Below are 13,883 nucleotides of genomic sequence, written 5' to 3'. Positions count from 1 at the left end.
TTTCAAGATAGCCATCAGAACAAAACAACTGGTGGTGATGAATCCGGAAATATTTCATTATTTTCCTCACCACTTGTGAAAGCAGCTCTTCCTGGCATCCCTCAATAGTCTTGCACACACTGCTCTTCTTTGGTCTTTCCTCATCACCAGGTTTGCCATCACAGATGGTCACCTTTCCTTTATCAGAGGGTGAAGCATTCTGGTGGCGGCTTGTGCTGTCGGGCATGCGCAGTTCGCTCTGGAAGGCTGAAGACTCCTTGAGAGTGGAGCCCATGCCACTGCTGGGGCTGCGTTTCACCAAGGCCTGTTGAACACAATATGAACAAGTGAGAAAGGTGAAGGGGAAAATAGCAACATAATCCATCACACCATCTACCTTTACAACTTGGAGAAATGTGTTTATCCAAAAATTGATTAGTGAAACAATTGCCAGCTGATATTGTACGGAATGAGAGCTTTTAACAGATTGCAAAGAAACTGACACCATGACAAGACTGGAAATATTGGCACAATAACTTATTATAAAAATGTGACATGCAAGTATATATACTATTACTTTTTTGAGGTACTGTACTAGCAGTTACATTAGCAAGACTGAAAATAATGCAACAGTCAAACAATTTGCTACAAGGACATAATATGGGGTTGATGGTTTGCTCATTGCATGCAAACTACACAAAAAGCAGTCATTTAGAATTAACTAGGAAAACTGGCCTCTCAAACATGACCTATGCAATGCAACATGATTTCTGTAAAATATTACTGGGCATGTGAGGACTAGCTATAGAGCCCTGATCAAATGAAATGACTGGATGGAAGTCAATGGTGGAATGACTTGCAAGCCAAAGTTACCGCTGTTGTTCTCTTCCCATGATGACCTGACGTATTCGGTCTCACCTGGCAGCTGCCATCCTCTTTGGCACCGCAGTCACAGAAGAACGAGCCATATTTGGCATAGGAGATCTCATGGTCTTTATGACAGACCTTGGCGCACACAGTGCATACACCTACCCCATCCACCATCTTACAGGTGTGACAGTGGTACCTATAAAATGAAATGCAGCAGTTTTAGTCCTGACAATGGCACTGATATTTAGAGTCATGTTTGGGAACACTAACTGTTAGTGTTATTTTAATGACCCTTGTGTCATGTCTTATTTTTTTCCATTATTAACTATAATTTACATAATACACAACATTAAGGACTGCTTGAAGATATTTACTCTTTGCTGAGATATAGTAGGTTTCTATGTGATGAATAAATTACTTTGAAGTGAAAGAACTGCTTGGACAAATCTAAAGCCGTCTGGTAACTACTGTAAACCAAAATCATGCAGCAAAAAAAAAACCCAAAGAAATAAAAACGAACTTTTATTTACCAGTGCTGGTTCATGAATTCTTTCTGAGTTATGGTGAAGGTGCAAAGTTTGTTGCAGAGAGAGTCTTCATCCTGTGAGTTAATGACAAATTGTGTTACACATATTGCGACTTGAATGTGACAGTTTTTATGTGTATACAGTTATGAATGGAGCAGATATTCTAACAGGTGTAAAAGTAGAATGTAGCAACAATGCACGTTTATCATCTAATGTACATTACTAATATTTATCAGAACTTTTCTTAAGCTTAAAAGTACTGTAACGTGAAGCCAAATATATTAATGTCTCCTTTTTTGAAATGCAAGAAAATAAAAATGAAGTCTCACAGAATCTTCTGCCTGGGAATCATCTTCCTCTACAGCTAGTTCCTCCACCCAGTCTGAGTCCACCTCCATGGCCTTCTCTTCCCCATCCATGAGTAATGTGGAGCTACCTTGACCATTGCTTTGCCTCAAGGCATTCATCACATCAGCGAGGTAGGAGATGATGTGACAGGAGCATTCCAACATGCTAGCATGCTGAAAGCAAAGGAGTACAAATTAATGACTTTAATTTCTGCCAAATGAGTGAGCCATAGTACCAAATAAATAATAACATACCTTTCCTTGGGATGTGTTCATGGTCACTTTTTCCACAACATTCTTTTGTGTTAAATACTTTTTGCTATAAATAGTAAAAATGTTTTAGAAGATGTCCTTAAATGTATGTACAGACTGTATTTGTAATAATAATAATAATAATAATGAATCAGATTTATATAGCGCTTTATTGGACACTCATAGACGCTTCACAGTGGACACATTATTCGTGCGCTCACACATTCACACTGGTTTAACAACTTACCATCTTGTAAGCCAGTCAATAACTGCCCTGTGCAGCTGCAGGTGACCCGCTCCCTGTCCAGCGCTGGCTAGAGTGGCCATGATGACCATGAGCTCAGGGAATCCTGTCCCATCTCCATTAGCCAGAATGTCTGTTGCCATGGGGATTAACGTACTCAGGAGAACAGTGCACACTCCTTCTCCCACCTGGCTGTTGTCCCGCACTATATGAGTGGTGAGGAGCTGCAAAAGCTGTCGGTTTTCTTGCACAATTTCCAACTGCTCAGAGTCCTTGGGTGGGGTGGCAGTCATGCGCATCAGCCAGGACTGCAGACGAGGAGGTTCCACACAAGCCAGCTGTGCCAGAGAGCCGCAAAGACAGAGCAAACTGGGGTTTGGGCTCTTTTCCGCTAGAGGTGAAAATAAATAAATGAATAAAGCATCCCAGTGACAAATTTGTTAATTAAAAAAATCTTCAATCAAAAATGTATCTTCAATCTGACGTACGTATTGTTACTGTTGATAATTAAACTGCTGGAAGACCATGTAAACACCAAACAGGAAGGACTGACCTAAGATTTAATCTCGAACTTTTCGACTGTGCAGCTGAAGTGTTAAAACAATAGTCCATCGTGCTGCCATTTACTATCACTTTGTACATATGTAGTATTTACATTCACAGTATTTGTGATTCGTATGTCAGTTGTCCTGATTTATAGTAATAGTTATTTATGTACAGCACACACTACATCTGTGACTTCTGCTCATTCACTGGTGTTGGAAATATATACACAGATATTTTTCTTCTTGTATGCTGGTACAGTACACTGACTGCTATAAAATGGAATTTCACCATTGCACACTGACTGCTATAAAATGGAATTTTACCATTGCAGACTAAATTAAGGCTTATTCTATGCTACATGCTAGTACAGCATCAAACCTTGTCTTCAATTACTATCATAATGACAACATCAATCATAATCAACTGATATTAGACTTACTTAGCTGAAAAAGCTTTGTGAAAAATTTCAGCACTCTGTTGCAGAATTTTGCAGATAAGCTTTCATTGGCCGTTGCCATCATAATTTGGACAAGCTCACCGCTGCAAAAAACAGAACACAGTGAGCGAGGAAGTTGTGTTCATCATGGGAAGTAATGTCATCGGTTGAGAAAATACCTGAATGTAAAGAACTCCTCCATGGCTTTGCGGACCTGAACGCTCTCAAGTTGTTTTTCAAGGTACTGAAGGCATTCCTCAAGGACAGACTCATCCAAACCACTGGAAGTAAATAAATGAAAGAAGAATTAAAACGAAAGTTACTTAAGTAATTACGGTACAATTTCACCTCTATGACCATCAGACGTGGCACTGAAAGCACTTAATGTTCCCTGTGTATGTGTGAAAGGAACATTCCGCGCATTCAGCACCGCTTCTGGTGTTCAGTAGGGATGAAACAGAACTCCTACACTGTGAAACTGTTACCTGCTGGGGTCAGAGTGATTTGCAATGATGTTGTAACATCCAGTCACCAAACGTTCATAGATGCGGCCTAGAAAGGCATCCGATTCTGATGGGCCAAGAATGCGCTCCAGTGATGTGATGCTGATTTCTGCCACACTCTCTGTGCTGCTCTCCAGGAGGAGGGGAAGCAGTGTACGCACAATCTGAGTAGGATTCACCTCCTCTGTACTAAAAGACAAATAAAAAAATATTTTGAGGTTTTTCACAAGTTAAATTTTGTTCATCTCAACAGATGACATAGACAACTAAGAAATCATAATTATAATATATCACATTTGGTGCTTATATGTACATTGATCCAGATCTTGTCTACACTGGACTACCACTTACACAATGAGGTCACCGGTAAGGCGAACCAAAGACAGTAGAATGTGTTTGAGAGACGATGCCAGAGGTAATGACTGGCAGCTCAGTGTTCCCAGGTGTGCTGCTTGGATGGCACTGATGTAGCTCTCTGATGGAATGGTATCATTGGCAAATGCATTTCGCTGAAAGGAAAAGCAAAACTAAATATTAGTTAAATGATTGATGTAATGATATATGTAATGGACTGCTTTGAAAATCATCATCATTAGAAATTATACTATCAGTACATTTAAACATGACCAGCAGTCTACTGTACTTCTAGCTAAATTTAACAACTGCTGGCTGTACTTACTACTCCTGTGCCATTCTGGGAGAAAAGGGAAGGGCCCTTGAACATTCAAACATTTTGTCAGGCTACTAAATATAAAGGGAATCAAAAAAATTACTGGCCAACACATGCTGGTGTTTTACATTATATAGCTTCAGATTTTCTGTTTACGTATTAATCATTGTAAAGCATTCTAAGTTAGCGCTGTAAAATAAAAAAAATTTTAACAAAAAACATTCCGCAGATTCACCTTTTTTTTCTGAGCCAATCCCCGGGGTTTCATGGAAAATGCTTTTTAGGGATATATTCCCGATCATTCAAAAAAAGTTGATGGTTTAAAAAAAAGAAAAAGGATTGTGTTTCTTCCCCCAAAGCAATTATAATAGGCATCAATTATACGCAGATTGTTGTTATTCGTCGGCCGACCCAAACCCTATCCCCCATGAATAGCGGGAATTCTCTGTAGTCAGTAAAATCTAGTACTTAGTATCATGTCCTTCTAGTTACTTACCCAAGATCCAATGTTGGGGAATTCGTTGGTATGGATGCTGTTCCATGTCTCACATAATGTCTGTACAGCTGGTGGTAAGTTCTGCATAACATTCTGCCCTGAAAGTGTTAATTTCAAAAAGTTGAGCGAGTCAACAGACAAAGTATAATTTACTAGCCTGGAAACCAGACTCATTACTGTAACCAGCAGATGAGTCTGGTCACTGACAGCATCAAGCACATTTCTGAGGTGGCAAACCTTACCAAACAGGCAGTGAAAAGATCCAATCAGCAAAGAGCGGACGTGATGTTATAAAAGTGGGAGGTATGTGTGGAAGAGTAGCAGGGCTTAAAGTAGAAAAAAATATCCTGAGCCTGAACGTTTTTCTGGGGAGTGGGGGTGGAGTGATTCAGAGGCATACACACTTCAGTGTTTCTTAGCTACTTTGTTTTTGGTTATTGCAGATTCACTATTATGGCTTTTCATTTGTGACATTTGTAAAAGTAAGCCATTTTAAGATTAAAAAGAAAAACTTGAACAAAGTTATTTTGCCAATGCGTCATAGTCGTTCTCCCATGGTGCAGAGCACACATCTTCTGCTCAAATTAATTTGTGAATGCTGCCTATAATCAACAGCCTGGCATTTATTCTACATTTTGCATTTGAAAAGTTACATTTTGTAAGTGTTTAAGTGCTTAAAAGGGTGGGGGCCATGTGGGGCGTTTGTAATGGCTTAATAGAGGCAAATAAATAGACAACAAAGGACAAAAAAAGTAAAACTCTGCTTTGCGGGTATTTTGCATTTTGCATTTTGCAATGTGATTGGCAGGGTACCGTTTAAATGTAAATTTGAGAAAGTAATGGTGATGATGAATAAAGGACATGTGAAACTCAATCAGGCTAATTAATTTGAATTATTCTTTTAACAACTATTAAAGTAAAGCAATTTCTACAAAAATGCATGAACAGTTACAAAGCAACAATGACAAATTTTGTTATAGGAAAAACAAAACAGAAAATAAACAAATGTAATTTTTTTAAATACACTTAATAGGTTGATGTATTTTCCACTCAATATCATAGCACAGCAGGACATCTTTAATTTCTATCCTAAGTGCTGAAGCATTGCTTAATGTTTACTTTCCTGCTTGTAAGATGTGTTTTACTCCAGCCGCATCATCAAAAAAAAGTGAACCTTTACATTTAATATTTTTCCATATGGATGCTTCATAGACATTCAGAGAACACATCCATCTTTTTAGCTAATCAGACATACAATATGACATGTGTGTTCATGTAACTGGCAATGGAAAGTTTTGTCACTTTTTTTTTCCCGCTGCTACTTTTTAACATATATACAAGCGGATGTGTGATTGTAAATTGATGTTCCACAATTAATGAACACAATTCAATCTATGTCATCGGGCAGCTACCGCGACGTCAATTGTGGCTGTTGCTCCTGGCCAACAATTTGTATGCCTCTAATTCGTGTCTTTTTGCAGCCAGCTTCTTCGAGCACAACACACAAAGTGAAAGAAGTACCTGGCTCGTTTCGTTTCTGGCACCAGCTCAACAAAAGGCTCTCCAGTCCACCACTTTCTTCTATCTGTGCCCAGCGCCATTTGTTTTCAATTCGGACGTCTTTCCCTGGCTACTCTCAATTTTTCTGATCTTTTTCAGATTTCCCACTTCGGTGAAACGACAGTTGGCTTGGATGTTGCGTTCAAGACTACTCGGAAATAGCGGGCACGCCACAAAGTTACCTTGGCGGAGAAAAACGAAGTGTGGCAAATTTTTTAAATTAATTTTTTGATCAGCCATAAGCCCGAGATCTGTCATGGTGCCAGAGTACTTTAAGCCCTGGAGTAGTAAACACACGGACGTACATATGAAATATATAATATTCATATGTAAGTCCGTGAGTAACCAATACGGGTGGCGGATATGAAGTAAATTCAACATGGCTACTCGAAGAGAGACAGTAGTGAATGACTTATGTCGTAGCAGTAAAAACTTGATTAGTGTGATGATAGACCTCCGGTGCCAAAGAATACGTTGCTCACGAAGAATACGTCACAGCAAATACACTACTTTGTTTTGAACCGGGCTGAAATCGCTTTGAACGGCCGAGTGACCAGACTCACTTTCTTTTGTTCAAGTAAATTGGGTGTGGTTTGCCAGGTTAAAAAATGACTGCACTGTTGAAAATGTCTGCACTGAATAATACAGCTACATACCCAGCAAGTTGGCCTTGCAGCGAGAGGAGCCAATCGACAGCACAGCAGCATAACCCTGGAGCTTGGCATCTGACAACCTGTTTTCCCCTTCTTCTGGTATGTTCATTAGTAGATAAGACCTGAGACAAATCAAGGCTTTAAATTTCTGAATAATAATGTGGATGTAATGGATTGAACAGGTTAACATGAAAAGACATGGATTTAAAAACAAATAATAAAAATAGTGCAAAAGGCTCAGGTTGGTATTGAAATGAACATCACTCCTAACTACAGCCGGTTAAAATAACAAGTAGTCTCCAAAAGAACTCACCTTGTAAAAGTTGTGTAAACATCAACAAGCTGCAGCGTGGCAGACAACAAGTTCTTTGTGACCTCTGACGACTTCTGAGTGTCTGCCTCAATGGCAACCTTGGACAAATGTTCATCCAGGGACACCTGGACTTTGGAGATAACTGCATCCAGTGTATAGATAGCTTGGAGCGAGGGCAGCTGATCGAGTTGAACTATGACATTTGGATCAACACTGGAGAACATTGAAATCTGCAGTGTGACAGTAAAATAAAATAAGAAAAAAAGGGGACCATAATCACTGTATTCAACTGTTCATGGTAGCCTTGTGAATGTTACCTGTCTGGCAATGTACTCCTCTGCTAGCTCCACATCATATTTAACTGTGTTGCACTTAGCAGCTGTGATTTCAACCAAAGAGGCTGCTTGGTCTGCTTTCATTCCCTGCTTCACCAAATGCTCCTGTCAGTGAGGACATGGACATAGCAAATCAATATCAATCACAAACAGACTAGAATAAACAAATGAAATACAGAGTGAAAAATCACCTTGCTGTACAGTACTTAAAGCCAACAAACCTTAATCCAATTCACATAAGTAGACACTCTGAGGCGTGATGACCATCGTAGCGTATGAAGGATGTCACTCTCACTGGGATCCCCACACCTGGACTTGAGTTGCTCCATGTAGGCTTTTGAAGGTGGTAAAGCCCCCAATATCCTCCACAGCACTAAGAAGAAGTACTGAAGAGAACAGGCCTCCTGTACAAAGCAATTAACAGTTGTTTAGTCAAACCACCTAGAAAGCATTTTCACTATTTGCCTACCCTTGTTTTGTCAATACAGTTTAACCATTAATTTAAGGCAAATATGCTTGTTTTTGTGTACATCTTTGTTGAAACACAAATTTTTAATTACTCTGGTATATAATTAGTATTCAAGTTTGTGAGAAAGCCTGTGTCTCCAATATGTAAGCATTTGTGTTTTTTCTCACCATTGGAGTGACGGGCTTGTTCTCCTGTCTTCTTGCTGTGTCGAGCTGTGAGCCTGCTGCCAGGAGTGAGATCAGCCAAGCGTAAAGTTCATCATATTTCACTGCTCCATTGAACAGCTTTAAAAATACCTACCAGAGGAAAAAAGCACATTTAAAGGCTCTCATCATATGACCTTGAGAACAATACATACAGAGGATCAATGGCCTCACCTTGGTGTCTAGTCTGCTGATATCATCTTCAGATGCCTCAGGAGACAGAACACAGTAGAATTTGGGCTGAACATTTGAATCTAAAACAAAGGGCAAAACAAATATTCTTAGATCATTGTGGAACACCATTTTCAATATTAAATTCAAGTAAGCTGCAAGAGTTGTGCTTGGCTGATTATTCTACAACTAGTTCATTCTTGTGATGTGTTTTAGTTGAACCATTCTTCTTCGACCATGTGCCTTGTGAGTAAAAGGATTTTGGCTCCGGCACTTACTGGTTGGACAGTGCTTGGCCCAATTCTCCTCCACCTCCTTAAAGCCATAGTAAAGCGGAATACTGCTGCGCTTGCCGACATCCTGGAGAGAACTTGGCCCGCTAGATGGAGGGGTGAGGAGATTGTACTGCACCTAAAAATAAAAGGTTATCATTGGGAGAAGCTTAATATCTCCTATTATGGCTTAAGAATACAATTAACTGATACTAAGGCTGCAACATTCCAGGAATTTTTAAAGTTGGACACTTTACATCGGAATAAACACAAATTTATAATAAATAAAAAGAAATTTACAAAATTGAAACCTCAACAGGGAACTGGAATATAGATGGGCAAATTATATCGTAGCAAAGATGAACATGTTCAAAATTTGATGGCTACAAGAAAAACTGTTTGCGAGGGTCAGTCGAACGTCTTAGGATAGGACTTAAAAGAAATGCTGTGTGCTTGCATTAAATGTGGTTGTTTCGGCCAGGTTTATAATGTTACAATATAAAGTTCCCTATTGAGGAACAACCTTCAATGTTGTAAATTTTTATTTCCATAAATTCCCATTTCTTTCTAAATTCACGGAATTTCGCAACCCTAACTGGTACTATTAAAAGGATTAGGGTTTTTTATTTTTATTTTTTATTTTTTTAAGTAGAGCTTTATTAAGAATGGTTTTGGTTATTAGTCATCAGGAAGAAAAAACAACATTATCAATACACCAGGTATTGAGAGAGATATCTACAAAATCTACCTGTTCAAAAAGGTACATAGGAGCTTTTGAGTAGTGGCGCAGCAGGTAGTCAAAAACCAACAGCAGACGAGCCAGGTTGAGGGGCACAGCTTTCAACTGGCTGTCTCTGCTCAGTGCCACGTCAGTGATTGCCTGGGTGACCAAAGTAAGCACTGTCCATCTGCCACGTTCCGACAAGTTGTGGAAAAGCAAAAGAATGAGTTGAAGGTGCTCCACATTAAGGTCATCCTCTCCGTGAACAGCTCCCTGAATGGTGTGCTGCTTCAGCGTTCCCAAAAATCTATTTGTGAAAGATAAAGAGAACAATCAAACTGACGTCTGTAGATATTATTGAGGTTTCAGCGGCTCTTGTTGTTTTGCAGTAATGAGTCTAAGGTTGGGCTTGAAACCCTTTGAAAATGTAACGGCATTGTTACCTTTCCCAAACTTTCATACACTCAGGCACATCGGGCTCTCCTTGCACATTGGCTTTGTGCTGCCAGATGAGGAGGAGCCTGGAGAGGACTGAAAGTGATTGAGGGTGAATGTATAAGGGCCAGGGACCCTCTGAAAAGGGGGCAACACCGAGTTGCTGAAGAAGGGTATTCTAAGAAAAGAGACAGTATGGTAAAACTTCATATGTCCTGAAATAAATTCTATTAAAAAACATAGTATGTTTCAGTGTATAATGGACTGTAGCGTATGAGTAGAAATGCAGGATTGTATTCCCCTTACCTGCAGGGATGGGGATGGCAGATCTGATGTCACTAGGGTGTGGTTGAAGTGATACAGAGCTAAAGAGAAGGCTTCATCTGAGGATCCTGAGGGGAAATATATATTGTATATATAGTAAGTAAACTAACATACAGCAATAAAAGGAACTCAAGTTCAGAGCAGCATTTTTGAAGCATACCTTTCACATCTTTGTCCACATCCTTAATAATGCTGGCTAATGTTGCCATGTGTTGCTCTGTTAGCGATACACTTAGGTAGTTGCGGATGAAGTTGTTCCTGGACTTGAGCATGGAAGTGGTAATGAAGTTCAAAATACTAGAGGCCAAACTGAGGAACTGGAGGGACAAACAAATTGACTGTACAATATGATCTACTTGGGTAGTGAAGGTCAAGATTTATGGATTTAAAAAAAAGAAATCTCACAAGTTCTGGATCTTTACGGCCCGCCAAAATGTTGCCATTTTCGCTTGGATTTTGCTTGCTGGGGCTCTTCAGTCTTGGAGAGGTCTCCAGGGGAGGTGGTGGTGGAGGCGGTGGGGGGGCTACTTTGTCTTTGGTGGGTGAAATAGTCTCTTCAAACCAAAGTCCCAGGATGGGCTCACTGTCATCATCTGCAATGGAAAACGTGCGTCTATGACCACTTTATATAGCGATGCCAGTAAGTTCCCCAAGACTTCCCAAGTTTTTATGCCAAACTTAAGACTATCTCATGATGCCTACAACACTGCAAGTGGTGGACAAGAAAATGTAAATAGTGAACATTTACGGGTGAATATCCACTTAAAGGAGGAAGTAGTAATACTGAAGAGAAGAGAAGAGAATAATTTGTCTTCAAGTTGCAATCATTTCACTTGATAAACTTCAACGAAAGGATAGTGGTCACGATTCATTTAGTGTTTCCCAATTTTGTGAACTTTTGCCCACGATGATTTACTTTCACAAAACTGCAAATTCAATTATGCCCTAAATCATATAAGTGTTCAACAATGTAAAAAAGAAAAAAAAGTGGTACACTACTGATTTCCATTCACAAATCACATTGGTTTTTACTTTTCTTTTTTTAACTGTTGATTTAGTTTTCAAGCACAAGTTTTTAAGGCCATGGATTTTTACACTACTACACCAAAGAAAGAAGGAACCGAAAGCAACACCCATGAAATGCTATAAATCCGTTAAGGAGGCAGTAGTAGTGCATGTCTGTGGTGGTTGAGTTGCTCATTGATGACAAGGAGGCCAGATCACCACTTGACTTTGCATCCTTGGTTCAGAGTGTGTTGGTTTTGCAAGCATTGTTGTGTTTTGTGTCAACATGCATGAAGACAATGTAACACAATCTCTGTTAAAGGATGCAAATGAGACACACTACTTAAGTTAATGTCTTTCAAAAATGAAATGCATGAGATGCTTCTCTCTAAAAGATACAAGTGTTCTACATTAATCACCACGTTCTTATTTTTTTTTGTTTTTAATATTTTGTTCTATTCACCTACATTGATCAATCAGCATTTAAATTGTTACCGTAGCACACGTTTTTGCGCAAAATCCTTCCATAAGGAATAACACGGAATTAAAATTTTCTACTGCAAAAAAAAAAGACAAAAATTTTACTACACAGAAGTACTATTTCCTTAAAGGTTTAAACAAATCAGTGTAAAGAAGCTAAATATAAACCAACCATTTAATCTTAGATTACATCACGATACGACTGGTTCTGACAGTGCCACTACAATATGGCTCATTGTGGCACTGTCAAACAGGCTTAATGTAGGATGCTGCAACAGCAGAAAATATTACAACTCCAGCAAAGTATATTCTATTTTCTGCAGAAATTATGTAAATAAAGTAATACAAAGACTTCCAAAGAAGCTGGCAAGATCTCCCATTTAACCACTTGATACATAGTGAACCTAGGAGAAAGATTACAAAGAAAGGAGGAGTTACATGTAAAATATTTTTGCTTTGGAAAAAAACCAATTATTAATTGCTGACTACATGAGTTTTCAACAAAACAACACTTAATTCTGCCAACTCAGTAGAAATGTCATTACCCAGATGGACCTAACCAATTTATATGACAATTTGTTGAGCGAGCATGGTCAAAAGGAGCAACAATTTTTGCCAAAACTCCGTGTGACTAGGCACAAACAGGATGTGAGTTTCTATAAAAGGTGTAGAATTGGGTAACTTAGAAAAATCTAAAATCAGGATGTCCACACTACAAGCAAAAATCGTACGGTGATGAGACTAAAGGCCTAGATACACCAATCGTCGGCCAAATGTTACACGCCTAATGTAACCCCCTGGCGTCGGCACGTTGCGTAGAAAAATGACAAATACACACCGCAACGACCCCGACAATTACGTACCTTCAAGCACATGCGCGAAAAGTAATTCCCCTCCCCTCCATGCCATCGTCAGCAGTAGTCATTATTCCTAAAAGCAACCGGAAACCTCTTTACGGCGGCGGGATATAAAAACGTAAACGATAGATACCGGTTGGCGGTTACTTTTTCTTTCACAATGTCCTCCCACGTGAATGAAAACGAAACCCTCCGGTTTTTTGCATAGCATCGTATAATGCTCTCATCATCAATTCTTGCTCTTGTGAGTGAAAAAAGATTAAGGCAGCAAAGGCGCAAGATAAGAAGAAACCCGCACAAAATGGGCAAAATATCATACAATGCCGGTTTCTCTTGAACCAAAGAGACAAAGTCATCTTCCCGATCTTCTGTCCAGACAGACATTATACGTTCAAATGTGGAGGGTACAGCAGGGTGACGATCCGCAAAATGAGCGGGGGGAAAAAACGGTCTAGGCTTTCCATCAGTACTGTTTATCCGGGTTCGTCACTTCCTCTTCTTGACCCGTGCGCCGACTCAACATGACAAATTTGCTGAAAACGCCCCAACATATTCCAACTCGATCTGACTTTACAACAGTAATTTAAATACTGATCAGACGGCGCATGCTGTTGGCCCAACGCTGTCCGACTCACGACATCGGATTGGTGTATCTAGGCCTTGACCCACCTCAAACAGACTCAATTTTTCTAACATTTACTCTACCCAGACTATGGAGTGAAGGTGGACTGTGAATTGAATAGTAGCAAACGGCAGTGCCTGTGCATGACTCTGGCAATCAAATATTGTGCCTCTCAGTTTTGAGCTTTAAGTGTGCAATTGCACATACAGGAAAAACTAATACGCAAGTTTCTAGCTAAATTGCAAACTAGTAGAGCTTTAAGTAGATATTCACATTTACATGCAACAGAAAAATGTAACTTATCAGGTGTCAGTGAGACGCAGCATAGTATGCTTAAGCGAACAGTACAAGCACAATTTGAATTCATTATATTCAAGAATAATACCACTGATTTCAAGTGGGTTCTACATTATTTTGGCACTGTTAATATTTTAGACATGACCCATAATGCAATGTGCATTTTAAAAATATATCACGAATGAAAATGAAGAGGTAACTGGCAAAAATTATGTTTATGCTTTAAAAGAAAAATAAGGAATATACAGTATGTCATTAATACAATGCTTATGTAGTCTGAACTGTCCAGCAAAAAG

At 39.3% G+C, this 13,883-nt stretch overlaps 1 protein-coding gene across 7 annotated transcripts in view; it reads right to left on the bottom strand.

Annotated features, from left to right (window-relative positions):
• The window catches only part of ubr4 (ubiquitin protein ligase E3 component n-recognin 4), a 49,095-nt gene that overhangs the window by 26,239 nt on the left and 8,973 nt on the right, over positions 1-13,883 (bottom strand). For 4 of the 7 annotated variants that reach the window (XM_086067369.1, XM_086067371.1, XM_086067370.1 and 1 more), the window contains 23 exons: positions 10,732-10,919; positions 10,487-10,643; positions 10,309-10,394; positions 10,011-10,180; positions 9,595-9,874; positions 8,853-8,985; positions 8,578-8,657; positions 8,368-8,496; positions 7,953-8,135; positions 7,714-7,836; positions 7,397-7,626; positions 7,087-7,205; positions 4,871-4,968; positions 4,056-4,213; positions 3,687-3,893; positions 3,381-3,482; positions 3,205-3,305; positions 2,223-2,610; positions 1,979-2,042; positions 1,706-1,897; positions 1,380-1,450; positions 853-1,045; positions 71-304 (listed from right to left, as the gene is read on the bottom strand). In XM_086067369.1, coding sequence (XP_085923495.1) covers positions 71-304; positions 853-1,045; positions 1,380-1,450; positions 1,706-1,897; positions 1,979-2,042; positions 2,223-2,610; positions 3,205-3,305; positions 3,381-3,482; positions 3,687-3,893; positions 4,056-4,213; positions 4,871-4,968; positions 7,087-7,205; positions 7,397-7,626; positions 7,714-7,836; positions 7,953-8,135; positions 8,368-8,496; positions 8,578-8,657; positions 8,853-8,985; positions 9,595-9,874; positions 10,011-10,180; positions 10,309-10,394; positions 10,487-10,643; positions 10,732-10,919 — 3,686 coding nt within the window. The remainder of the gene's footprint in view (positions 1-70; positions 305-852; positions 1,046-1,379; positions 1,451-1,705; positions 1,898-1,978; positions 2,043-2,222; positions 2,611-3,204; positions 3,306-3,380; positions 3,483-3,686; positions 3,894-4,055; positions 4,214-4,870; positions 4,969-7,086; positions 7,206-7,396; positions 7,627-7,713; positions 7,837-7,952; positions 8,136-8,367; positions 8,497-8,577; positions 8,658-8,852; positions 8,986-9,594; positions 9,875-10,010; positions 10,181-10,308; positions 10,395-10,486; positions 10,644-10,731; positions 10,920-13,883) is intronic. The other 3 variants (XM_086067373.1, XM_086067374.1, XM_086067377.1) reach the window with 1 other exon arrangement.

Source organism: Leptonotus elevatus, chromosome 2 (assembly GCF_054856555.1).
Source record: "Leptonotus elevatus isolate MCC_2025b chromosome 2, RoL_Lele_1.0, whole genome shotgun sequence".
In the NCBI taxonomy this organism is placed as follows: Eukaryota; Metazoa; Chordata; class Actinopteri; order Syngnathiformes; family Syngnathidae; genus Leptonotus; species Leptonotus elevatus.
The sequence above is the reverse complement of the archived record's forward strand: the minus strand, read 5'-3'. Positions and strand labels throughout refer to the sequence as shown.